The sequence below is a fragment of the Pteronotus mesoamericanus genome, unplaced genomic scaffold, assembly GCF_021234165.1.
Source record: "Pteronotus mesoamericanus isolate MK-2021 breed Mesoamerican mustached bat unplaced genomic scaffold, CSHL_Meso_final contig_2, whole genome shotgun sequence".
Lineage (NCBI taxonomy): Eukaryota > Metazoa > Chordata > Mammalia > Chiroptera > Mormoopidae > Pteronotus > Pteronotus mesoamericanus.
This window is the reverse complement of record NW_026555084.1, coordinates 15,411,677-15,439,094: the sequence shown is the minus strand read 5'-3', so window position 1 is coordinate 15,439,094 and position 27,418 is coordinate 15,411,677. Positions and strand designations below refer to the sequence as shown.

At 44.3% G+C, this 27,418-nt stretch overlaps 1 protein-coding gene across 3 annotated transcripts in view; it reads right to left on the bottom strand.

Annotated features, from left to right (window-relative positions):
* PDE6A (phosphodiesterase 6A) overlaps nucleotides 1–21,501 on the bottom strand; it is a 44,007-nt gene extending 22,506 nt beyond the window's left edge. For all 3 annotated transcript variants that reach the window (XM_054567927.1, XM_054567925.1, XM_054567926.1), the window contains exons 1-6: nucleotides 21,028–21,501; nucleotides 13,691–13,843; nucleotides 12,906–12,995; nucleotides 12,126–12,266; nucleotides 9,404–9,478; nucleotides 3,103–3,167 (exon numbers count right to left, since the gene is read on the bottom strand). In XM_054567927.1, coding sequence (XP_054423902.1) covers nucleotides 3,103–3,167; nucleotides 9,404–9,478; nucleotides 12,126–12,266; nucleotides 12,906–12,995; nucleotides 13,691–13,843; nucleotides 21,028–21,501 — 998 coding nt within the window. The remainder of the gene's footprint in view (nucleotides 1–3,102; nucleotides 3,168–9,403; nucleotides 9,479–12,125; nucleotides 12,267–12,905; nucleotides 12,996–13,690; nucleotides 13,844–21,027) is intronic.
* Nucleotides 21,502–27,418: the final 5,917 nt, after the last annotated feature.

Sequence of the window (27,418 nt, the reverse complement as noted above, 5' to 3'; positions counted from 1 at the left end):
TATGTGTTATTCCATTTGACTTATTCTTCATGTTGCTGCAATTCATTCTTCCTATTCATGGAGAGTTTTCCCTTGTAGGAATGTAGCACAATGTAGCCATTTCACTGTTGGTGGATATGCCCCCTCTGCTTGGGACTCATATGAACAGTGATGCTATGGCCAATCTGGCATATATGTGCCTTCAGTTCTGCATGCACACACCTAGGCGTAGAAATGCTGGGTCAAAAGATACGTGTATCTTCGCCTTTACAAGGGAAGGCCAAACTGTCTTTTAAAGTGGTCGTACCCACTTATACTCCTATGAGCAGTATATTAGAGTTTCCTTTGCTCCTTGTCTCTGTCAATACTTAGTATTTTCAGGGATTTAAAAAAATTATTATTTAAGAAAGTTCTGTTCTATGAGGATAATTATGTTGTGTTTTTCTTCATGTGGCAAATTATATTGATTGATGTTTTAAAATGTTAAGCCAACCCTGGAATAAACCCAATTGGGTCATGATGTATAATTCCTTTTAGTGACTATTTGCTAAAATTTTATTCAGGATATTTTCACCTATGTTTATTCACAAGTGAGCTTGGTCTGCATTTTCCTTTTTTCATACCACCTCTGCTGCATTTGCGTATCAAGTTTGTAATAGTCACTTTTTTTCCTATTCTCTTGGATAATTTTTACAAGAATTATTTTTTTTTCTTTAAATATTTAGTAAAACTCACCGCTGAAGGCATGTGGGCCTGTAGCATCTCTGTGGGAAGGTTTTGATTTATTTTAATTGCTATAAGACCATTATGGTTTTCTATTTCTTCTTTATGTGTATTTAGTAGGTTTTATTTTTCTAAGAATTTGCCTATTTTGTCTAGATTTAAAATATTTTTTGGCATAATATCCCTTTATTATCTTTTTAACATCTGTGTCACTATAGCTACCCCCACTTGTCATTCCTGGTATAGCTCGTTTGATTTTCTATTTTTCTCATTTGGTCTTGCCAGAAATTTGTCAATTTTATTAATCTGTTCAAGGAACAAATTTGGGCATTTGCTCATCGTGTACCTTTTTTGATTTCATTAATTTCTGGGCTGATCTTTATTCTTTTCTTTGGATGTATTTTTCTGCTTGTTTGTTTTTATTTCCTGAGCTGAGGTGATGAATGGCTTCTGTTTGCCTCTCTAGATCTACTCGCCAACCTGCTCCTCCCAGGAGGCCCATCCAGACAGATGACACCAGCAGGGCTCCTGGCTGTTTGGCCCAGTGGGGAGACCTGGCCAAAGGCCAGAGGAAGGTAGAGCAGTGAGGTCAGGTTATGTATTTCCCTGTGTCCCCACAGCCAAGTTGCTTTGGCTCACTTGCCCCTTGGCCGAAGGACAATGCTTTTCTCAAGGTGGCCAGTTCTATGTGACTCTTTGTCCTTCCGGGCTCCAGGATATCCCTTTGGGCCCAGACGTGGTGACAGCACCACTGCTAGCACATTCCCTTGGGGTGTCCTTCACTCCACCCACACCTCTGTAATTTGTCCCTTTGTAAATAATGCCTCCATGAGGCATCCTAATTTGAAAGTGACACTTCTTACCTGTTGAGACCATTACTGATACAGGTGGATACGTTGTTCATTATTTCTCAGCCTTTTTACTATTTTCTAATACGTATATTTAAGGCTGCAAATTTTACCTTAGGCAAGATTTCACTTCATCACATAAGTTTTGACATGTACTACCTTCATTATTTTTAGTTCAGAATATATCCTAACTTCCATTGATTTATTCTTTCACCCATGGTTTATTTGGGAATGTGTTCCTTTTTTTTCTTTTTCAGAAGAGTATTTCCTAGTTTTCTATTGTATACGAGGATTTTTAGATTAGCTTCTTATCATTGTTTGTTCATTGTTATTCAAATATTCAATATTCCATATTTGATTTTTTTTGTCTGTTCCTCCTATCAATTAGCAAACATGAATTTGTCTGTATCTCCTTATATTTTATCAGCTTTTGCCTTTTCTTTGGAGGCCATCTTATTAAGTGTATGCAAATTTAGAATTATAATATCTCCCTATAATATCAAGACAAACTGAACCCTTTATCTTTAAGGAGTGAGTGACTATCTTTATCCCTACTAATGTTCTTTGACATACTGTCTATTTTTATTTGATATTAATATAGTTACATCAAATTTCTTTTGATGGATATTGGCATGGTATACCTTTTTTCATTCTTTTACTGTCAACCTCTCTGTGTTATTATCTTTTAGATCCACCTCTTATAAACAGAGTATAGAGTATTTCTTAATTTCTAGGAAGTTATCAGTTCTTTGACAAATTATTGTTTGTCAACAATATGCAACAGACAAAGATAAAATGCTTCCAAGTAATCTGTAGTGCAATGTGTTTTGAACTTATAATTATTACTTTATTATTACTTTATTAATTTTTAGAATTTAGATATGGATTTTTACATAATTTATACATTTTTTCCTGTCTTTTTATGCCATTCAAAGAAACTTTTGGTTTCAATGTTGCATCATAGTATAACCTCTTTAAGTCCCTTTATATGGCAATTAAATTCAATAGGAATACAACCAACAATGCACATAACTCAAATGAAGTCATAGCAATATGCATGGTTATGGCCAATTTCTCACATAAGCAGACAATAGCAACTACATCTGACTACTCTGTGAGTGACAGCAATTGTTCAGTGTCATAGATTTTATTACAGAAATGTCAAAGAATAGAAAACTGCACATCTTAGAATCAATGAAATGGGAAAGATTTCTCTCTTATTCAACATGGTGATCTTTGTCATTTAACTGGAGCATTTAATGGATTAGTATTTAAAGTAACTAATGATATATTTGTACCAAAATATCATCTTAATATTCACTTTGTATATTTTGTACCTGCTTTACATCCTTTCTAAACTTTTATTTGGCCTTCTTTTGGTTTGATAAAATATTTATTTACCATTCAATGTCCCCTTCTATTAGTTTAGATGGCATAGATCCTGGGGGTCATTCAGGATGTTTACAAATATTCTGACTCTCACTTCCTTTTGGGAACATGATGAGGTGGCATTCCCTGCCCACCTGAAGATGGGTATGGCTATGTGACTTACGGGATTACTTTGATGTCTTCCTTGCCATGTAGGATGTAGTCAATGACCTTGTAAAAGTTGATTTCCTAAGCAAAAGAGATAGAGAAACATATTCCTTTAGAGCCTGAGACAGAACTTCAGCATGAGTGTGTCCAGGAGACAGGCCTTGTTTTTCACTCTGTGCCCCGTGGTTTTCCGGAAGCACAAGCCTGACTCTCTAGGGGTGTATCCAGCTGCCTCTGCGGTGCACTGTCCTCAGCTGACTCCCAGGATTTAGTGTGCTCCTCCCTCGTCCCAGCTCGCAGTGGCCAAGCAGGGGCTGGGGGCTGGGGCTGGAAGGAAGAATGGAAAGTGTTCCAGGGGGATCTGGAAGTTGAGCCCAAGGAGGAAGAGAGAGAGAGAGAGAGAGAGAGAGAGACTGCTGCTGGAGTCTAGGAAGAACGGGAGGTTGAAAGCAGGGTCCTGTCTCATTTAGAATCATTGTCAACCCAGCCCTCCTCCGTGCAGGGCTCAGCTCTACGGTCACGGCCCCCTTTCTCATTCATTCCTTCCACCCAACTGCTCTCTCTGCTCTGTCAGCTCTTCCAGACCTGTCTTCCCAATCATGCCTCATGCCTCCTAACTCACTTCCCGCCCCTCTCATCCTTCCCACCTCCCATTATCTTAGAATAGATCTGTTCAACGACATGACCTCCTAACCAACAGGTGGATGCTGGCACACGGCTCCTTTCCCTGAGCTCTCCAGGGAAAATTCCGTTACCTTATCAGACCCTTTGAACTTCCTGGAGTGACAGGCAAGTTAGCAAGCATCCAAAAATGGGAAGAATGAGACCCAGAGAGAGGAAAGGACTCATTTATAGTGAACCAGGGCCAGAACCTTGACTTTTATGCTCAGTGCTCATTCTGCTATGTCTCTGAAGGTTAATAACTTAAAATAGTGTTTTACTCTCTGCTTCACTCTCACCTAGAACAGGGCGATTCAAAGTGCTGTCCCCGGACTGACACCTCTCTAAAAACTATTTGTTGGGATTCCCTGATGACATGAAAACCGAAACTGAGAGTCAGCATTTGGAAACTTTTATAGCAGTTCGACTGAGCTAAATTAGGTCTCTTGAAAATAACAAAAAAAAATGGCAGGGGGGACTTAGTTTTTATATATCTTTTTAAATTTTTATTTTCTAGTTGTATTTTTTAACACATTTAGAAAAGTATCAGTCCAGAAATGGATTAGAAATTTTCAAAATTGCCTGTTCCTTTATTACAGGTATTTCGAGAATACTGCCCTAGACATTTACATATAGAAACATGGGCTGCATCCAAGTCTCCTGACTCGGAACCTCCACAAAGAAAAATTCCTGATCCAGTCAAGGGTGTCTGAAGGTCCATTGAGTTGACAAGTGATCATGACCTTCTTGAGGCCCATGCAGGACAGGCTCTGCTCTTCAATGGCCAGCATTGGTGGCAGCTACAGCAGCTGAACCTTCCCGGGAGGCACACTCGGGCCAATCCAGTGGCAGAAGCTAGAGCTCTTCCAAGGATGTCAGCTGCCCTGGGCAGGCATGAGCTCCCTCGAATCAGAAACATCACAGGGGAGACTAGATGAACCTCACAGCTTGATGAGAAGGAGCTAAGAATAGCTCTAGAGTGAAGACTCATGCTCTACTCTTGGCTTTACTCTGAGTACTCTCTGGGCCTCAGTCTCCCCAGCAGCAAAAATCAGTGGTACATGTTTGTGTCGCTGTTACACACCAGAACTCTTTTCCCAAACAAAGCATGGGATCTAGTCATAAAAAGCAGACGCAAAGTGGAGCCGCCCTAGTGGCAGCACAGTTAAGGACAGAAACCCTCGTCTTTATTCTCCCTCCTCCCCTTCCTGACCTCTTCCCCCATTAACTCCTGGCCAAGGCAGCTGCAGTGGAAGTCTAGGGCTCTAAGACAATTAGAAAAATTGAGAAACACGACTAGATAAGCCCTAAACCCCGCGCCCCAGCTATGATTCTGAGATTGTGGCTGGATAGTTAGCAATGTCTCTCAAAGATTAAAATGCATGTATCCTTTGGCCCAGTAATTGCACAGGTGCAATAGTAATGAATCCCACAGATGCACTCCCAAACGTGGGTAAAAGCACTGTTTGCGCCATCCAGGGGTATCAGTCAGGTTGCTTTAAAAAGTCTTGACAACATAATGGCTGTCACTGTGTGTGTGTGTGTGTGTGTGTGTGTGTGTGTGTGTGTGTGTGTGTTTCTATTACACTCATTAAATAATGGGTTTTCATACTTATCCAGGAAAGGGAAGAAGGGAGAGGATAGCACAGCTGGAAATCTCTCCCTCCGATACATAACTAATTCCATTTCAGCAACAGGACAATCCTGGCTCAGAAGGAGGCAGCAAGAATCTAGAAAAGGTGGAGGTAGAGGCCCCAGGAGAATAATACACAAGACCTAATTTCCCTCACTCCATTCCCCCCCAAACAAATGGAGTGCTTGCATGCTGTAGCTACTCTGCATGTCTCCAGAATGACAGAGCTATACGTGTGCTGAAAGAAAAAGAAACCAAAATATGGTCAAGTAGAAAAAGTAAGGCACAAAACAATCATCTCATGTGTGGAAAGGGTGGTAACGGTGGAATGCACACACATGCACACGTATACACACACATCCAGGAACATCCGGATACCCATACACATTCCTAAAGAGACAGACTGCAGGCTGTCTGCCCCAGGAGCCTGAATCTCTGTGGCGTGCCCTTTTGTACAGTATGAGCTTCTCACTGCAAATATAAGCACACTGTGCTCAAAACATTTTTAAAAAGTCGAGTTGTACCATGTAGGCAGTTCTAGAGAGCAAAGGTGGCTGCATTAGCTGCTGGGACTTGGATGAGCTAAGTTTCCACCTGGGATGGGGAGGGGGCTGACTTTTATGACCTTCTCCACCTTCTGCAGGTCTTTGCTTTCGGGCCATCTGTCCTTGGGCCTGGGCTGCTCACCGCGCTCCCGGGCAAGCTGCCGGCTCCTTGGGCCCCACAGGCTGCCTGTCCAGGGTGTTCAGAGACTCCTTTAGAAAGGTTAGAAGTGGACATGTTTTGAAATCTACAGGAGAATTAATTTGCTTTCATAGAAAGCAACAAAAAGATCAGTGTGCCCTAGGTGAACATAGCTTTTTCCATACAGTGTAGCTCAGCCGAGTTGCCTTCAAGGCCATATTCATGTGAGAACTCGCCAGCTTTTGGAAAGTCAAAACTGAGTCATCAATGAGCACCTTTGTTACCTGCCACCTAACCTGCTAAGGCTACAACACAAGGGTCTTTGAAAGAGCCAGAAATAGAGCCATAGCCAAATCATTATGCATGGAAATGTACTAGCTTTAAAACAAGCCCTATTTTTTTCTTTTCTTTTTTTCCATAAAGCCTAATCAGCCTATATAACTTTTCAATAATTAAAATACAGACACATACAATGTTTTATTTTTAAAAGGAGATAAAACGAGGGGCAGCTGCTGTTGGGGAGCTTTAGATTCAAGATCTGGGGAGGTTAATTAGTCACAATCCAGACAAAAGCTGTAGTTTGAATGTGAATATGGCGGACAAAGTGAGGGGATGGTGTTAGAAGACAAAAGGGAGTGCTAAAAAGCATGACTAATGTCAGTTACCAGAAAGAAAAGCATCCTGGGCTTGAATTCAACCCCCTCCAGACTGCCCTCTCTTCCACTGCCAAATGGGGAACCTCCTTCATCAACTCGCTGAGCAGACTAAATGGCATGATTCAGGTTAAGTGCCCAGCAGATAGTGAGGTTCCACCCAAGTAGCCGTGATTACTGCAGTGTCTACCATGTGTCAGGGCATAGTTTTCTTTGGTTACCACAGCCCTACTAGGTCAGCTTGATTACCCAGGCAGTTCAGACGAGGAAGGTGAGGCCTAGAGAGGATCCTCAGGGCCACAAAACTAGCTGATGGAGCAGGGACCTGAACTCAGGCTTTCTTCCTCCACACCCCACGCTCCTCCCACAAGATACACCTTTAGCCAATGCTGACATGCTGTGTCCGGGCCCTCGCTCAGATCTATGCGTGCTTTCCTTACCAGCTGTGTCCAAGACCTGGAGCTGACTTTGGGGATAAGTTCAATGACAGCTCCCCACAAGTGGGAAAATGGAAGACCTAAGGAATTAGTTGGCCAAGCTCACCTTACAAGTTAGCAACCGACCAAAGCCAAAGTCCTTTGCCTTCTGGCCTTTTCCATTTCAATGTAAGGACATACTCTTGCAAGGAGTGACTGAGCTTGGTGCTGCCTGAAATGGACAAGGGTTTGGGGAAAGGAAATTCTTAACTATTAGTGTGCTAGTTACCTAAGTGAAACCAAAATTTATCGAATTGATCAAATGGTGCACAGCTCTTCCTGGGATGGTGCTCGGTGAGAAAATACCAGTTGAATCTTAAAGATTAGGGTACTTGAGGTTGACGAGCCAGACAAGTTAGTGCCTAACATTTCTCCAGGCATCCTGGAATTAGACATGACCTCTGAGCTGAGGGCTTAGCTCAGAGAGCTGAATATCAAAGCGGCCAAGGAAATTGAAGTTGGTTGAAGTTTGTGGTGTCTGAAAGCTATGCTGATGTCTATTGCAGTTCCTCCCTTTCTAAGTTTCTAGAAGGTACAAGTCCAGTTCATATTTTGGAGGAAAAAAAACTCGGTGGTAACATGTCAGTCATGCCAACGTGAAAAGCTGTACTTAAAAAAGGAAAAGTGCACCCAGATCGTTTTGACAGTGGTACCTGATGCCATCCTTGGAGGCTTAGTCTTCCCAGATGAAATCATGAACTTGCGTGGGTAAGAGTAGTTTGAAACCAGACAACAGAAGGTTATAACGGTCCTTTTGGATAAAGCACAGCAGGCCATGCAGATCACAAAGCTGAAACCTCTTCGGGTGTGTAAAAGAAACTCACAAGCAAGGGTGTTCATTTTGAATTCCCAGAGTTTGGATTAAGACTAAATGAAGTCTATCACACACACACACACACACACACACACACACACACACACACACACACACACACGGCCCTTTATTTTAGGTAGGGTTAGGGTTGGCTGGGTGGGATCAAGCCTCCATCAGAAGTTGATACACCATTTCAGACAGGCCAAAAGGGCTTGTGTGAAGAGCACGGGATTAAACCTCAATTGAGGGCATGGCTGCTGCTTACTTAACCTGTGTGGCCTCAGCTAAGGCCCTTCGGCCGCTCTATAGGTTCTACAAGCCGTTCAGCCCCTGGCCTGCTTACCTTGCTTCAGCTCCATGCCCTCACTCATATAATTGCACCTTCTCTAAAGTGTTTGTGCCTCATCTGGAAAATTGAAGCAGTGGTATGAGACCAGCGGTCACAATCTCAGATGCCTGGAGGCCTGACAGAAACAAAAATGTGAGCGGGGCCCGGTGTCCAGAGGAGGCAAACGGGAGAGCTCAGACCACATTCCAGGGAGGCAGCTGCTGCTCGGCTCCAATCAAATCTCCCCTGTGGGGTTGTGGGCCCAGCTTTGACTGATCTTCTACTCTTCTAAAAAAAACTGAGAATATGGATATTTGTGGGAAATATCTTGATTTTTAAGTGCTAAGCTACCCATTCAATTTTTTAAGTAAAACAATAGATTTTTTAAAATGTATGCAGCCAAACAAGTTTATCTATTCACTGGAATTGACCTCTGGCTACCAATTTATATACTCTCAATTAGATATTCAGGATGTTTCCAGGACTAATAGTTTCTAATTTGGGACTCTTGCTGGGTGAATTCTTGAGCAAGAATTGCTTCACTTTTCTGGGGCAATTTCCTCTTTTGTGGAATAAGAATGTTGATTCCTTCTTGGTCAACCCCACTAGGCTACTGTGAAACTGCAACAAGACATTAAAAACACTTCCTGGCCAGTGTGGCTCAGTTGGTTGGAGCATCGTCCCGTAACCGAAAGATTGATTACAGGTTCGATTCCTGGTCAGGGCACCTACCTAGGTTGTGGGCTTGATCCCAATTTCGAGCAAGTAGGATCCACAGTCTGGACCCTATAGGAAGCAACCCATTGATGTTTCTCTCTCTCCCTTCCTCTCTCTCTAAAAGCAATGAAAATAAAAATGTCTTTGGGTGAGGATTTTTTTTAAAAAGATATTAAAAACACCTTATAAATTACAGGGTTGGCAATAGTGAGAAATTATAACTTCAAGGGAGACAACCCAACCAAGAAAAGATAAATACTCAAGTGACAAAAAGAGTCAGCAGTTTTTCTAGTGCTTTACATTTGCATTTCATTAAACATTTTATGAGACTGAGCAGGCCGGAGAGACCTACCCTTCCATCTGGAGTCCTGGGGCCGGTGTAGGGTGGAACCTCACCCATCAGGACTGGCCACACGTCAAAAAATTCCTAGGAATGAGGAAAACAATAATTACATGTCTTGAAAATACGTGATGGAAAACACATGAAAACAATAATCACGTAGCTTGAAAATACATGTTGGAAAATACAATGTCCCTTGCAACTATCATTTATAATAGAGAAAACTTAGAAACAACAGCAGTGTCCAATAAGAGGGGACTTCATGCAATAAATCAATTATAGTACATCTAGTAACAATGATGCTACAGATGTGTATGTGTTGATTTAAAAGGTGGCTATGGTACACTGATAAGTGAAAATGTGAGGTGACAAAAAATATAAATCATGTGACCCAATGTCCAACTATATTTAGAAAATGCTCTCAAAGAATTCACAACAAAGTATTAACAACTGATTTTCTCTAGGTGATTGGAATGAGGCTATAATTTATTTAGCAACTGTTCCATAGTGAAATGCATTGCTTTTACAATCAGGAAAAAAAATACTTTTTCCAGATAAGAATGAAAAAAACGATGGTGGCCAATATAGATAAATAGATTTGTCTCTGAGATTCAACAAGAAAGATGACACCTGAGACATCTGGCAAAGACACGGGCCAAGGGAAGAGAGAAAAGGGCCAACGAGAGCTTCGCTCCATCACTCAGACTCAGGAGAAGAAACCAGCTGGGATGCTGCAACAGGCTCTTCCCTGCTGCCCCTCAGCTGGTTTCCTACTGTATACAGAGCTGCACAGCTTGGGTGGGGTCGAGCCCGGGCCTGGCAGAGGAGGTCTCTGTCTTCCAGTGCTTTCCCTGTTCATTCATTTGTTAATTTTTAGGGACAATGATAGATTAGTGCTGGGTTATGGCAGATAGGATGTCAAGCCCTCCTGCTCTTGGCCTCTCTCTTACTTAAACAATTTTGTCTTGGTGGTTTGCCTTATATCATCCAGAGGACAGGCAGAAGGGAGCCAGGTTTTTCTTGACTATGGACAACAGGACAAAGTTCAGTTCTGGGTGAAACAGGAACTGGAGCCCTTCCTGAGCCCTGCAACATGCTTGCTACGTGATACACAGAGATGGAGGAGGCACAGTTTGTGCCCTGGAGGAACTGACCGTGTCAGGGAAGGAGCAGTCAAGTACTCCAGCGACCGTAATAAGGTGGCTGGGGCAAGGTCCAGAAGAGTAATGGAAGGGGAACAAATGTTAGAGGAGCCCAGAAGAAGGACAAGTATTGCACTTTGGGCTGCCGCTATCTGTGTCAAACACTGAGTGGGCCTAAAGATTGTCCCAAGGAGAAGAAGAAGGTGTCAGCAAGGGATTGGTGAAAAGTGGGGCATATTTATGCCTGCCTTCCTCCCTTCTGTTTCCTCTCCCTCTCCCTCCCACTCTCTTTCTTTCTCCTTCTTCTTTTCCCCCTCCCTCTCTGTCTCCTTCTCTACCTCCTCCTCCTCCTCCTCCTCCTTCTTCTTTTTTATTTTTAAACAGTTTAATTGAGGTATAATTCACCCATCATACATTTCACCCAATTAAGTATAATTCAGTGGCTTTTACTGACTTCTTTCATAAGGTCAATAGCTCAGGTAAGAGCTTAGCTACCTGGAGGATAGGATCTTAGAGTGATTGCAGCAGCCCACCCTTATTGCTAGGTTGTTCTGTCTTTTCGGAATGACTAAATTAGACTATCCCCGCTGAAATAGGACCTTCCCTGGAGAGGGAGTTTAAAAAAAACAGGGCAGACACTGCAGCATGGAGCAGCCTGCCCCTGGGGCAGATCCTTTAAGGCGCTCACTGGGCACTGTAAGGCGGAGTTTTTTGAAGTCAACTACTCACAAATTATTTTGATTTAAAAAAGAAGCATTCATTTGCATGAATCTATTCATATGCTTCTTTCTGAAGGATTATCAAAGGGTTTATTGCTACACTAGGTCTAAGGTCTTTTCCAACCCCGGGCTCTGTGTTTATTTATTCATTCAACCAAATATTTAGAGAGCCTCCATTGGTCTGTGCGCCACACTTGGCATGACAAGGCATAAAAATGAAACTGATAGGAATCCTGTACCTTGGACCTTTGAGATAGGAAATCACGAATCTAAATAACTCTGGAAACCTGGTCCAAGGCAGAAAACGATTAGGCTCAGGAGGCAGAGACAGTTAGAGAAAGGGCAATGTGAGGGTTAGTTTGGGGAAACCTAACTGCAAAACAATGTCAGGGGCCTTGTCAAGCGCTTTCTCCTCAGCCAGCGTACCTGGGGCAAGCCTGGCACCTGAGCGTTCTGAGGGACTGGACCTAAGCATCTGGGTCCGCTCCTATTGCCTGGGTCAGCCCGGGGCTCTCCAAACCGTAGGAAAGGCTTTAGTCCACCCCTGAGTGCATTTTCTGAGAGTTCCTGGAGTTGACCGCTTTCTTTTTTCTGGACTTTCACCCTGCAGAGAGGCTTCTTTATCGCTCACCTACACCAAGTCGTCGAGACTTCTCACATACACTTCCTTTTCTAGCTGGCTAGGGAAGATACAGGTGGTTTTCAGTCACCCATGCCTTTAGGTGTTGACGTTCCTCTCTTCAGTATGAAAACTGTTAAAAACTTTCCACACCCTCCAAGCCTCTTCCCTGTGTAGCTGAATGGGTGACCCAAGTCTGGGCTCCTCTCGGTGTGTATTTAACCTGATTTTGGAAAGGTCCACTGCTCCCTCACCTTCTGCTTGGTCATGTCTAGGAGCCCCACAGAGTATCTGTCGCAGTTGAGGAAGGCTCGCACTGTGTACAGGGCTTTGTGGAACTGTCTCTCGATGTCCGTGAGCTCTTCAAAGACCTTGCTGCCAGACCACAGCAGTATCTGAAAAAACACCAGAACAGAGTTTTGAGGCACAAAGTAGCCGCTCACTGAGCTAGAGAACAATAGCAACTCTGGAAAGTTCTCTATAGAGTTTATCTCATTGAGCCCTCACAGGAAAACTGAGATGGAGACAACATTATCCCCATTTTAGAGACAGAGAAACTGACATTCAGGAAGATGAAATGACTGGCCATCTTACAACTCTTCCCGTTTCTTTCATCTCATAGGTTGTTTAGGAGAATAATAATAACAAGCATTGATTGAGCACAAGTGCTCTACACACATCATCCCATTTACTATTTAATAATCTTTTGAGAGTAGAACCATAATGATCCCCATTTTTCAAATGGGGAGACTGAAGCTTGTAGAGAATAAATGATTTGCTCCACATCTTAGAGCTAATAAGTGGCTTAGCAGGGGTTCAAATCCAAGCTATCTGACTTGAAAACTTGTACATACAATCACTCTGGAATACAGCTTTATAAACATGTGCTACCTTATAACACCAGGGGCACTGCAGACACTGTATGATGGTTCTCAGGTACTTTTACTACCACCTGCCTTTCCAGCCTGATCACATCGATGTTTCAGGGGGGAAAAACATGTGTCCGGTCCATTCCCTCAAGCCAAAGCCCTTACCTGGCCACGCCGAGTCTCACAGTTGTGCAGGTAACTCAGGTGGAACACCTTCATAATTAGATTTGCAAAATTGAGGTACTTGAGAAGAATCTGAAAATCAAAGAGCACAAGGGGAAATAGATGAGAAGGAGAAATTCCTCCTCTGGCCACTTCTACCATCAGAAAACCTGAATATGTTAAAAACTTCAGCAAAGGCAATTTTGCAGATGGACCATGGAATGCTGACTCGTAACATGTTGCATTGTAAGAGTATAAAACTCACAGAACGTAGAATGTCAATATTGATAGGGGTGCACTAATGAGAGGGGTGTAGAATAGCTATTATTTATTGAGTCTGCAGTTTCTGTGATAAGTCATTTATGTATGTTACCTTATCTGATCATGGCAAGTACCCCAAGAGATGAAGACTGTAAAATGACTCCCATTTTAAAACTGTTTATTTTAAATCCCAGAAATCAGACACCCAACTAGGGAAAGCCCCACGTCCTTATTTCTTACAAAAATAAAATAAAATAATAAGAGCAGTTCAGGGAAATAAAGTAACTTACCCAAGTCAAACAGCTAGACACCAGCAGAGCCAGAACAATCACCCCTATATTCCTGGCTCCTAAGTCCGAAGTCTTAACCATTATCCCGTCCTGCCTCCCTCAGAAAGCATCAGATTAACTGCCTTATCTTACAGATGGGGAAACCGAGGCCAGGCCAAATAGCAAGGCTTAGAAGACTTCATGAGCTGGAAGGAAGGGCTAACATGACTGCCCCAGCGGTTCCAAAAGCATGCTGACCTCTTCATCTCTCTTGGTGAAGTGGGGCCCGTCCACTTTATTCACAGCCATGATTATGGCCACCATGTCCTTGCCATTCATTATGGGGGAAGCCAAGATGTTCTTAGTCTGGTACTTGGTGAGGGTGTCCACAAAGTCACAGAAATGTTCATCCTGAAAGAAGGCAGTGAATCAAGCATGGGAAGGCAGAGGAAGAGCAAAGACAATAAAATACCCTGGAGCCCCAGGTGCCCATGGTAAGGGGTGGGGTGAGGGAGCTCGCTCTTCTCTAGTGACCAGAGAAAGAAGACATTTCTATCTTCTCCCCTTCAGCAGGGCAAGGCAACCAGAGAGGATTTCTGCCCTGGAAGCCTCTAGAGTTGTGTAGAAGAATGTCTGGGATTCACCCTACGGAAGGCTGTGGAGATGTGAGCAAAACACGTGGGAGCCCTGGAGCAGGGGCACAAAGGGGTTGACTTTGGCTGGGGAGGAAGGTTTAGGGAAGGCTCACTTGAGGTGATGACAGTTAAGCCCAAAACAGAAACTAGCACGAGAAAAAGACCTTCCTTTGTACAACAACCCCAATTGCTGGCAGGCGCTGTGCCTGGCACTTCACCTGCATCATATCCCTTTAATCCTCCCAATAACCTGTGAGAGGGGGGCCATTAGTGCCCATCTTATAGGAGTGAAAATTGAAACTCAAAGGTAACTTTACTTGGGGTGTGTGTGTGTGTGTGTGTGTGTGTGTGTGAGTGTGTGTGTGTGTGTGACTCCAAAACCTGCCCTAGGCTCTGCTGCCTTTTGGGAAAGCCTGGATGAGGTTAGACCTGCGTTCAGGTCACTCGACCAAAGAACGCGTTACTGTCAGCTTTTTTAACAGTCCAGTTCCAGCGCTACACAGCCAGTCCAAGGGGTACCCCCATTTACCAATCTTAATGGGAGCCCCGCTAGGCATCAGTCCTCATGCTAAACACGGGAGATACAGGGGAGACTAAATTTCAGGCCAGTTTATTGATTAGTCGATAATAGTAATACAGGACATAATGGCCGGCCCAAAGCTGTGAGAGCACAGAGAAGCACGCATTCCCACACCCCACTCCTAAACAGCCTGGGGGACCGGTATAGGATGGTGCAGGCTGTGTGCTCAGGAACAGGAGACAAATCCCGAATCATCTTCTTAAATCCAGAAGGATCCGCCTTTCTGTCTCCTGGTAGCACTGTAAGGTTTAACAACAGTCGGCATGGCTTGGGACACAAGCCAGGCCAGACACGCACCGCCCATGCTGTTCTGAGAATGGAAATGCATCTCACAGAGGCAATTCAGAGAACTTCGCAAGAAATGAGTGTGCAGAATCTTTTGCACGATTCAGAAATTCAGAGTGTGATGCTCTGCATCTTTGGATTTCTTCCTTCCAGAAGGACTGAGATTAAAGAAACTGGCAACACATTGTTGTCATTGAAGCTGTCTCAAACCTGGTGAAGGGCAAAGGAATTAAGAGAAGCCTGTCATGCTGTCCTTGAATTAGCACTGGGGGATTAAGCAAAACCTGCTAATGCTAATGCCACAAGGCATTTTCCATGTCATTCTCAAAGGACATGGATGAATTCCCTGAACTTAGGTCTGGGTGGGGCATGCTCATGAGGTCAGTTCAGTCTTGCAATATTCACTTCACCTATACCAGGGAGAGCAATGCGCAGGCCCCACCTGCATCTGAGGGAGATGTTACTAAATCCACCCTCTTTCCCTCTGAGTTCTCGGCCCTGGAACTCCCTTCACAAATAATACAGCTCCCAGTTGACTGGCATTTGCACATTCACTGTCGACCTTATATTTTCAGCATATAGAGTATTCTAAGTCATGCCATAAAACCTTAGACTATCTAAAGCAAAAGGGGCTTCAGAGGCATTTAAGCTTAGACTGTTTATTTTAAAGCCTAGGAATCAGACGCCCAGCTGGGGAAAGCCCGAAGTCATTCAATTGTTCAGTGAACACTAACAGAGCTCCTTCTGTAAGTAGGATAGGTACCTTCTAGACCCTGGGGCTACAGCGGTGAACAAGATGGGTGAACTTCTTTCTCCGGTGAAATGGGAAAGGCAGACGAATGGAGGAGGCAGACAAAAAGGGGGTGAACAACTACGCATTCTCCGTCCTGGTTGTGTAACTGCTAAAGTGGATGATGATTTAGAAGTATTGGAAGGGATGGAAGGGTGCAGCTACTTTAGTTTAGTGAAGGTTGCTCTGAAGAGGTGGTCCAGAGGAACCAGGGAAGTGAAGCACATTCCAGGCAGGAAACACAGAGAAGGCAAAGGTCAGGGCGGGCAGTGATCTGAGAAACAGAAAGAAGACCGATTTGGCTGGAGCACAGTGAGGGAGAGGGACAGTGCCCGGCTAGGAAGTTAGAGATGTGGGCGGGGCCTACCTGGCAGGGCCTTGGAGGCCACCATACGGGGTTTAGATTTTTATTCCAATGCAATGCAAACACAGTTTCTCATTCCCAGATGCCTCAACTCTTGTTTTCATGCATTCACAGTGCCAAGTTCCATTGTGTCTCTTGATGAGATCTACTATTTATTGAATAATAATGATGTACTAGCCCAGAGCCAGCCAACGTACATATATTGTCTCATCATCCTGTTACCTAGAAGTGTCACTTGCCCTGTTCTATAGACAATTCCCTTGCTGGCAAGTGGTGTAGCCACTTCATTCATTGACACACTGACCGATTCACTCATTCACTCATATTTCCTGAGCACTGGCTCTGTGAGAGGCATTGGATACGCCAAGACAGCTAGGAAAGATGAGACTGTCCCCATTGGGTTCTCACAGTGGAGTGGGGACAGCATGTAAAAGATGAACTCACAATTCAAGCCATAATGCAGAATGCTCCCATGAGACAGGTAGTACCCTGGAGCTCCAGGGAAGGAGAGGTTTGTTCTCTGATGGCTTCGGGGACCAATCAGCCATCGTCAGTAGTTGAAACCTCTCCGGGCCTCAGTTTCCTCTTTGGTAAAAACAGAATTTGGACCAGGTTCTTGAGTTTTCTTTCTGGTCCAGAGTCTGGGTTCCCAGTCTCTCAGGAAGAGAAGAAGAGCAGGAAAGCAGGACAATGGATATGAGAGTCTTCGAAATGACTGTCCTCTTAAGTTCAGTCTTCAGAAATGGGATTTGTTGGTGTCTAAGAAAAACTCACTGTTTTCCTTTACTCTCACATTACTACCGCATTCCTTACGCCACTTTTGACACCAGACGTGTGGGTATTTTCTCCAACTCCGACCAATTCTCTGATGCTGGCTAAGTGTTCTACAATTCAACCCCTTTCTGACACTTTCTACCTGGAGCTGGCATCAGATCCCACAGGTTAAGAGTTCATTCCCATAAGATTGCCTCCACTGCAGACCCCAAGAGCAAGTTCCACGTTGTCACCTGTGCTTCTGACTGACCAGCTGTACTGGAGTATCCACAACCCCTTCCTTGGATTGGGTCATGTGCTAGAACAGCTCACAGGACTCCAGGAAACACTTACTTATATTTATACGTTTATTATGTAATGAGGATTCTGATGAGCAGCTATATGAAGAGAGATGTAGGGCAAGGTCTGGGAGGGTCCTGAGCACACAAGTTTCTGTCCCAATGAAGCTGGGGTGGGCCACCCTTCTGGCATGTTGATGCATGTGTTCACCAACTCAGAAGCTTCCTCAACCTAGCGCTTTGGGGATTTTAATGGAGGCCTTGGTATACGGGCATGATTGATTATACTCCATTTCCAGCCTCTCTCCCCTTTCTGGAAAATGGGGTGTGGGGATGAAAGCATCTAATTCAAGCGTCTGATCATGGCCTGGTGTTTCTGGCTACCAGTCCCCATCGTGGAGCCCATCAAGAACTGCCTCATTAGAAAAAAATCACGCCAACCACCCAGGAAACTCCAAGGGATTTAGGAGCTTTGTGTCAGGAGTTCCTGTCACTCAGGAGCCAGGACAAACACCAAATGTATCTTTCTGAGTATAGAGCACAATATCACAGTCAACTAGGGAAGAGCCATCATCTATTCATTCACTCAGGAAACTATACTGAGTACCCACAATGGCCCAGGCACTGGACTAGGTACCAGAAACCAGTGGTAAATAAGACAAGAAGAAGCAGTCTACGTGCTTTTGTACTAGGAGAAAGGGTTAAGAATTAACATGCAAATAAATACTGAGTGGCGAAGAGGCTTGCCAGATTTAGCAGAGAAACACAGGAGACCTAGTTACATGTGCATTTCAGGTAAATAAATATTTCTTTTTAGTATAGTCATGTCCTAAATATTGCACAGGACATATCTATACCAAAATACTATTCTTTGTTTACGTAACAGATTTAATTGGACGTCTTATATTTTATCTGGCCATCTTAATGGCAAGTCTTCCCTAGAAGAGCAAGGAGGAGGAGGAACACGCTAGAGCATGGGAGACTCGTTCACAGCCCTAGGAAACTTCTCCATTCATGGCTCCACATTTCACAAATGCCATGATTGTACCCATTTCCCAGGTTTGTGAGGGCACTCAAGGCTCAGAGTGGCATGTGTTGCTGGTTTAGGGACCACCAGACCCCAGTCTATACCATCTTCCTCCTCCTCCTTCACCCACTCCCCAGTCACAGTCAGAGCCCCCCACAGAGTAAGATTTCCCAAGAAGGGACAAAAGGAGAAGCAAATACATGCAAATGCCAAGCACACAAGGACTATGGGCCTGGACTGACTTCACTCCCAGGCTTGCATTGCCAGCCAGGGAGCCTGCCCAAGGCTAGACAGCTGCCACAGAAACATGGGTGTCCCTTCCAGAGTGACCTTTGGGGTTGAACAGGAAATGGCAGGCTGTCCCTTAGCACGGGACTCAGGGAACTCTTAGACTGGGATCTTTAAAATCCGAGAACTTTCCTAAATCTTCAGTCCTGCAACTCCGACGTCCAGAGAAGCTCTCGGCACCTCTGTTCTGTTTCACCTACAAATTGAATCTGCATGAAAGCTCCAGAAGGGCAAGGCTGGCTTCTCCTCCAAATCCCATGCAGATCTGGCATGACATACACCCCGCCAACAACGAAACAGTCACAACAGGAACAAGAAGCAGGAGCTGCCATTATCAGCCATTGTAACATGCCCAGGACTCTGATAGGTGAGAAATAATTCGTTTAATCTTACATGAGCACTGAGAAGCAGGTATTCTCACCCCATTTAACAAATTAGGAAGTGAGGCTAGACAAGCTAAACAATTTGCCAAGGCCATAATCTTAGAAAGTCACTGAATCATGATTCACACTCAGATCTGACCAGAAAGCTTAACAAATTCCTGCCATATTGATAAGGAGGAAGTGCAAAATAGCAGAGAAGAGTATGGCACAGGCCAAAGTATTTGAGGTTAAATCCCCTCTCTGCCACTTTCTATCAGCCTGCCTCTGAGCAAGTTACCTAACTAACCTTTCTGGGTTTCAATTTCATCATCTGCAAAACAGGTATAATCAGACTATGTCATAAGACTGTGATGATCATTGTTGGCTACAATTAAAGTCTGGGGAGACTTGAGGAAAGAACAGACTGCAATCCAGTTATAGATGAGCCCCCAGGAAAGTTCTATGGCTACAGAACCATTCCTCCTAGCTCTGGTTATCCAAGGGGAAGTGAGGAAGAGAGGAATTCCATGGGAGGTCCAGCCCAATGTGTTTCAAAGAAAACGATCTCCCACACAGGCCCAAGTTTGTGTTTCTTAGCTTGCCCAGGAACCCAAGTCAAAAAGGTGACCTGTTTGAATTCTGCATCTATGGCTGTGAAATCCTGGCTCTGTCCTAACTCCTTAGTGACTTTGAGCAAGTCCCTTCTCAGGCTCTCTGGGCTTCAGGCTTCTCATTCATGAAATGAAGCCAATTGGATAAGATGATCTCTGAAGTCCCCCACCCTCCTTTTAGCCTTAAAACCCTTAATTTGAAATAAGGTCCAAGGTAAGGTGAGTATAAAGACACAGATATCCAGTCTGGATCTTGGAAATGACTGGACATAAGCTCTTACTTTGGCCAGTATAGCAATGAATGAGTCCTGCATGGGCCTTGCCATCATGGGACAAACAATCTTTCGGGTGAGAGAGACATTAAAGAAATTAGAGTTGACCCTTGAACAGCATAGGTTTGAACTGCGTGGGTCCACTTATGCATGGATTTTTTTTAAACCCATGCAGTTCAAATCATGCTCTTCAAGGGTCAACTGCACGGCATAATTACTTGATTGTGAGTCTTTTGTGCCACGTGTTTACTGAACATCTGCTTTGTGCCAGACATTTGCTGGATTCTGGGTCCTGGGACCAGGTAGAGAATAAGGCAGGCATAGTCCCTGGCCTCCAGGGCTTATTTACTGTGATAGCTGATATTAGGAAGGAGACTGCAACAGAGGGAACTGGGATGGCCACCCTGTGGAAGTGACCTTTAAACTGAGACCTGAAGGATCAGTAGGAGTTGACCCTGGCAGAGGGCTGTCGGGAGAACTATATAAAGTGATTGGCCCCAGGAAATCACAGAGGTCTTTGTTAGAGCTGCCCCTAGACTCCCACAGAACACTGGACTCTCAGAAGAAAAGGCCAAGAGCTCAACTAAGTGATTGATACTGGCCTTGCCTGTATGGAATGAAACAGTCTGCCATCCCACGTCTCCCTACGTAATGCACCAAGAAAAACAGCACAGCACCTCTGTGATATCCCTGCCAAAAACACATAACCCAAATCTAATCATGAGGACACGTCAGACAAACCCAAATGGAGGGACCCTTCTGTAAAATATTTGGTTTGTACCCTTCAAAAAGAGCCACGTCATAGAAAACAAAGACAGACTGAGAAGTCTTTGCAGATTCAAGGAGACTGTAGAGACAGGGCTATGTGGGCCCCGCTGAGACAATTGGCAAAATTAAGTATCGACTTTATTAGATAACAGTGTTGAATCAATGTTACATATCCTGAATTTGGTCATTGTACTGTGGATATGTAAGATCTGTCTTCATTCTGGAAATACAGAGCAAAGTACTTAGGGTTAAAAGGGCATGCTGTCTGCAATTGATTCCCAGGTGGATCAGAAAAAATGGAGACATAAAGCAAATGTGGCAATTTAGATGAAAATGAATTTAGTGAATTTAGATGAAAGATATACAGTTCTTTGTACTATTTTAAAACTCAGTTAATTTTTTTTTACATAAAAGGTCATAAATGAAAAAGTAATGAAATAAAGAGAAGCACCAAGTCATCACCAGCCCGATCTTGTGGCCAGCAGCTCCCCACCCCGCTGGTACCCAAGAAGCACATGGAGAAATGCCTCCCTGCCCTCCCTCCTATGGGGAAGAGGGTACCTCTTCTGTGTTGGGGACATTGATGAGCTTCTTAGAGTGTGCGACGTGGCCCACCACGCCCATGTCCAGGGGGAACACAATCTCCGAGTCTGGCATCACCAGACACTCCTCAAGGGCAGCATCTTTATGGACATTGAAGAGTCGGGTGGCTAGCTCCGCAATGCCATTGCGGGCCCTGTACATGAACAGGCTCATGCGGTCCGCCTGCAGGAGGAAGCACAGCTTCTTTATGACATTGAAGATGCATTTCTCGGCCTGCAGGTTCTCCCGAAAGTCCCGCAGGAGGTCGAAGATGATTTCACTCTCCTCCACGCTGCTTAGCGTGTGGTAGTTGCTCAAGTCTATGGCTGCCTCCTTGGCCCCCAGCAGGTCTGAGATGACCTTGGCGCGGTAGTGGAGGTTGTAATACTGTTTGGCAAAGCCAACATTGGAGTCCAGGAACTTCTCTACCTCCTCTGCTGTCACCTCGCCCATGGTTGGGAAGTACAATGGTTACTTCCTTGGAGGGGCTGAGACTGGCCTTCCAAGGACAGTTTTGCCGTCTGTGGCGAACCTGAGTCAGGATGTGTCCTGCTCCATCTGGTCGATGGAAATCTCACAGATATGACTGCACAGGAGAGGGAGTGAGCTTGGGAGATTAGATCGTTAATATTCCCCAAGAACAAGGATTATGAGGATCAGAGTGTTCCAGAGGCTTCTGGGGCCCAGGTAGAAGAAGGTAAGAATTCTTTTTTCACCTTGGTCTTTCAATAACTGAGAATAGATTTCTGCACAGAGCAGGAAGCGAGCTCAACTAAAAACAAAACAAAACAAAACAAAGCAAGGCAAAACAAAAAACCCTGAAGCAGAGGCTGCAAAAGTGGTGGCACAGGGACCACCTACATTTGACACAGAATCCTAAAATAACTGCTTAGCAGATTTGTTTAGCTTCTCCTGGAGAGTCAGAAGATCCAATAACTGCGTTTACTTTCCTTCACAGCAGAAATGGTTAGAACTGAGAGGGGCTGCCCACCCAGCCCCGGGCCCCTCACCCCACCCTCTGTGCCCCCTGCCCCGGGGCCTCCGCAGTTGGGGGCTTCACATCGCATGCTCACCGCTCAGCTGGCTTCTCTCACGTACACTATGGGTGCGGAACCCATGGGTCCTATCTCACGGTCTCTGCTTCAAAGTCTTGCCCAGCTTTAGATTTCAAAGATTCTCTCATTTTAGAATTCCAAGGGCCCTCATAACGAAAATATCTTTCATAGTTTTTCTTTTTTTACAAAATATGCATTCACTGTAGAAAATAAGCAAAGAAGACCATTAGTCGCCCATAATCCTGCTACTCAGAGGTAATCTCTAGTTAACGTTTTAATTTCTGTCTTTTCTGTAGAGGCTTAAGTTTATTTAAAATCTATCAAATCCCCCCACCCAATTATTCTCTTGGCACTTTAATGTGCTTTTTCTCACATAGTCTCTACCCTCCTCGGTTGTCAGTCTGAAATGCACACAATAGTCTAGATGCTATCAGCTCCAGTGAATCTTGAAACACCAGATTCCTCACTGAAGTGCCTCTCCAGCACACTAGGGGAGGGGGACACTTTCTTTGTGGATGAACCGTATTTGAGCCTCCATGAATATATCTGCCAGAGCCCAGCGTTGCTGCGTCGTGAGCACTGAGGAGTGCAGGATTATAGACTGGCTGGTACTTTGAACTTGGTAAATGAACTTTACTGGAAAGTGACTACTTCCTTTATCGTAGGGTATAATAAATCCTTGGAGTACTGCACCCGTTCAGCCCTGCCCCTTGTCTGGGCACGCCATGCAGCGACCTCAACTTCTCCAAACACTCCCATCACAACAATATGAGCCCCTGTATGGAATGCTCTTCCCCAGCTCTTCATACACCATCTCCTCTTCGGTCTCAAGGTCTCAGCTCACGCTCGCCATCCCTCGCTGTCTTACCCCAAGTAGCTCCCAACTGCCCCCTCCTTGGTTCCTGCCTGTTATTTCATCCTATTCATTTCCTTTATTGCATTTATTACTATTAGAAATTATCTTGTTTGTTTTTTGCTTCCTTGTCTGTTGTATCACCATGCAGACTCTACATGGTGAGTTCCATGAGGGCAGGGCTGATATATGTGGGGGTGGGGAGGGCACCTCCCAACGGGCCTGTTAAAGGGACCTGATTTTAAATATCAGTGGAAAGATATCAAGCTTCTTTCACTGGGAGCAGGGCTACCAGTAGGGTTGGGAGAGATCGTTTTGTGTAATCAGTCTCGAAAAGCCCATGTCCCGCTAGAGAGAAGAAAACAGGATTGTAGGCCCAGCTATACCACTGACATAGCCTGTGACCTTAATAAGCCTGGCCCTCTCTCAAGGCTTTGGCTTTCGCTATTCACAAAATAAGAGAGTTGAATAACGTATCTTTACCACTCCAGGACCCATGACTCTGCACGGACCTAGAGTAACAGAAGGTGGGCCAGGAATGGCTGACCACTCCATGTCTGAGCAGGGGCCTTGCTAAAGGACCCTCCAGGAGGCAGAGCTGGGACAATTTATTTAGAATGGTCATTACTCCAAATTTCACAGGCGAGGAAACCGAAAGGACTTGAGAATTAGGTCACTCACATCCCAGGTCACTGTTTTTAGAATACGTTCTGTTGAGCTATAATTCACAAAACATAAAATAGCCATTTTCAAGTGTGCAGGTCAATGGTTTTTAGTATAATTGTTATGCTGTGGCACCACTAGTCTACTTTTTTTTATCCCTGGTAACCAATAATCTATTTGATCTCTCTGTGGGCTTGCCTGTTCTGGACATTTCACATAAACTGAGTCAAACAATACATGGCCTTTTGTGTCTGACTACTTTTACTTAACGTTTTCAAGGTTCACCCATGTTGTTGCATGTTTTAGTACTTCATCCCATTTAATGGCCATATAGTATTCCACTGTATGGACATACCACATTTTGTGTATCCATTTATTTGTTAATGGACACTTGGGTTATTTTCAATTTTGGGCTGTTACAGACATTCATTCACAAACAAGTCTGTGTGGACATGTTTTCAGTTCTCTTGGATATATACCCACAAGTGAAATTGCTGGGTCCAGAGGTGATTTTAAGCCACTGATCTTCAGAGCAGACTGAAGTGATACAGGGAGAGCTTGGGCGGTGTGGCTTCAGTGAGAGGGCTGGAGGGACAGCCACCAAGGTCCCTGTGCTGAGTCCCTCTCCCGCAATGCCACAGATGCCGCCTCTCCTGGGTCCTGATGACATCAGCCTGGGGGAATGTACCAGCCCCACCTCCCACCTCCCTGTGGCCTCGCCCTGCCGAGGTTACACCCTGCAGAGGAGTCCAGCCTGAGCCCACCATGCAGACTCTCTTGACCCGCCTAGGAAGAGATCTGGGGCAGACTCAGGAGGGGTAGCAGAGACTTACAGGGAGCCCTCTGTCCACATGGTCAAATCTTGGTCTGTTTCAGCCTGCCGAACTCTCCTGGCCTTGCCCTGATGCCTTCCTGAGACCCTGCCCCACCAGAAAGGTCTACAGGCCTCCGGTGTACTCGGAGATTTTTGCTAAGTGGCCTCAGACCGTGAATCTCTATCAAACTGGTAAACAACACTCACTTCTACCTGGTGACTCACTGAGAATGAAACTCTCACGCTGCCAGAGGCTCTTTCAATGACTGAAACTAATATGCAGCTGGCGGAGCGGAGGCAGACCTTGGGGATGCTGAGGGCCTTTTGCTGACTTGCCCATAGGCTCGGTGCTGGTGGAAGCGAGACTTGGCTTGCATCTTGGCCCCTCCCACGTGCACCCAGGCCCAGCAGAGGCAAGCAAACACTGTGGATCACTTCATAGCTCCAAACAGGTGGCTCAGGGCCAGTCATAGCCAGTACCTGACATGCTATTGTGGATATTAAGTGAGATAACCCCTTGCAGAGTGCAATATGTATAGTACAAAACTATGCACTCAGTGCCTATTGAGTTGAACTACATGAAATTGCACCTATTGGACTATTTTTGTCCTACACACATGGCAATTTCATGCTGTTCAATTTAATAGGATCATCCACTCATCATTAGTTATCATAACTACCAAATATTAACAGGACTACCCTAAAGATAGTGAGATCCCTGTCATCGAAGGTATGTAAGGGGAGGACATGGCAAAGAGAATTCAGACATCAGCATTTAAATAAGAAGATGAATCTGGGGATAGTGAGTAAGGAGGCTGTTGCAGTCTTTCCAGAAATATGAGGAACTAGTCTAGGGCAGAGGTTGAGAGAATGGAGAGAAGGAAGTGAGTGAAGAAGCAGGAAGAGTATGAAAGACACATTGGCTGACTGGGATAGAGGGGCCTGAGAAACGATGGGGCAAGCGTGGGTAATCTGTGTGTCATTGGCCCCAGCAGAAAACTTGGCACCGAGTGACCCCGTTCAGGACATTTTACTGGCGTTAAATGTTGATTTAGCCTGTTTCCCAACCAGCAGCCTTTCCCCTCCTGGTTCTCCAAACCGTATGGCCTTTGGCCCCATCAGCCAGTCCTTAAAATGGCTGGAACAGCCTGGTTGGTCTCCACCCTCATTTTATGCTGTCTTGGTGCATGCCCATATTTCATTCATTTATACTCTTAACCTAGAGTTGAGAGCAGTTCCTAATTGTCCGGCCACCTGTTGACTTAGTGACTTTATTCAGTTACTTGGGTTTCCTGTTGGGTCTGTCCTTGGAGCTCAGCTAGTCTTGAAGTTCTCTTTGTTTTACCTTGAGGGTCTAACCTAAGTCAGTGGATGAGCCATGTAAAAGTGTATTTATGTACATTTTAATCTTCTGTGCATTTTTCAAAAGCTCTGATTCTGAAAGGGATCTGTAAGTCAAAAGCAGTTAGGAACTTTGGGGAATCCTGAAAAGTCAGGTAACATTGGGTCCTAAAAACAAGTCTTGTGACCATACTAGTAGAAAAGCAACAGGTATAAGGGTGTACTTGGGCTTTAGAACTGGATGAGCTGAATACAAATCATCTCCTATAACTTACTAACGTTGACACTGGCCAAATTACTTAATCTCTGGTCTCAGTTTTCTCATTTGCAAATTATGGGTAACAGTGATACTTATTTTAGAGAGACATTGTGATTAAAGGCAGTACATGGCTTGAACTTGGTTGATGGACAGTTCTCAATAAATGTAGCCACGAATGATGATAATGTAAGCTGAGCATGGAGAAGTGATGTTTGGGAAAAAGCAGAAGTAATGCAAATATGTCACATTTCCTATTCTTTTAGAACCAAAACTTTTATTGTTCTCTTTAGGAAATAATACATCTTTGTGTTGTGGAAAGTTGAGAAAGTTTGGGTACGTAAGAATGGTTACCACCCAGAAAAACATTTTGATTTACATCTTTCTTTCCCAACCATATAAATATAATTTTTAAAACAAAACTGTGATTGTACTATATATATTTTGTATGTCAAACAATACATATAAACATCTTTATGTGCATTAAATGTTTTTTTACTATGGGATTAATGACCTCATAGATTTCCATTGGGCGGCTATAGCATAATTTATTTAACATACTTCAACTGTTAATGATTTAGGCTGTTTACAATCTTTTGATATTCTTAATAAACATTTGTGTTGTTAAATATTTACATACTTGCTTGATTATATTCTTATAGTCTAAACTGAAAAAAAAAAACTTATCCAGAAAGACAAAACGATTTAACTACTGATTCTTTAAGAAGTTGTCCTGGCTATTCAAAAATATGAGAGTGTAAGTTAAAAAGTAATGGGAGAGCCAATATTTTAATGCAGAGATCATGTTCCATTTTGAATGACCTTCTTCCCCAGCACCGAGCTCAAAGAACAAATCTGGGATGCTGGGGCTCACGATTTCTGTGAAGTGTCAGGTAAAAAATCACTTGCTGTACCTAACTATTTGTGGCAAGAAAGAATTCTGCTCCACCCAGGTGTAAGAGTCATATTTCTTTTCTTTCTCCAAATCAAATGTTATATGTTCCAACGCCCCATCCCACAGTACTGGCAGGATATTCAATCCTAGTAGTCATTATGACTGCTGCCTCACCCCGGGGTCAAGTGAACACCTCTTGGTCTAATTCAGTCCAGTAGGGGGAAAGCCCTCTGGCCTTCAGTCCACACTGCTACCACGAATGTGCCCCTCGTCCAAGCTGGTGTGGACCCTGAAAGGCCAAAAGTTCTGCTCTTTACCTGGGATGAGGGGTCGTTGCTATGGCTCCAGCCTCCCAGGGCAGGGAGAGGCCCAGATTCTTACCACTCAATGATCCTGAAAAGCCTAGGCCCCCATGTCATTCATGGGAAGGGTTTCGAAAATCTCCCTCCCCACTGACTACATGGCCCTCCATCTTTTTCCCCTCCAGGACAAT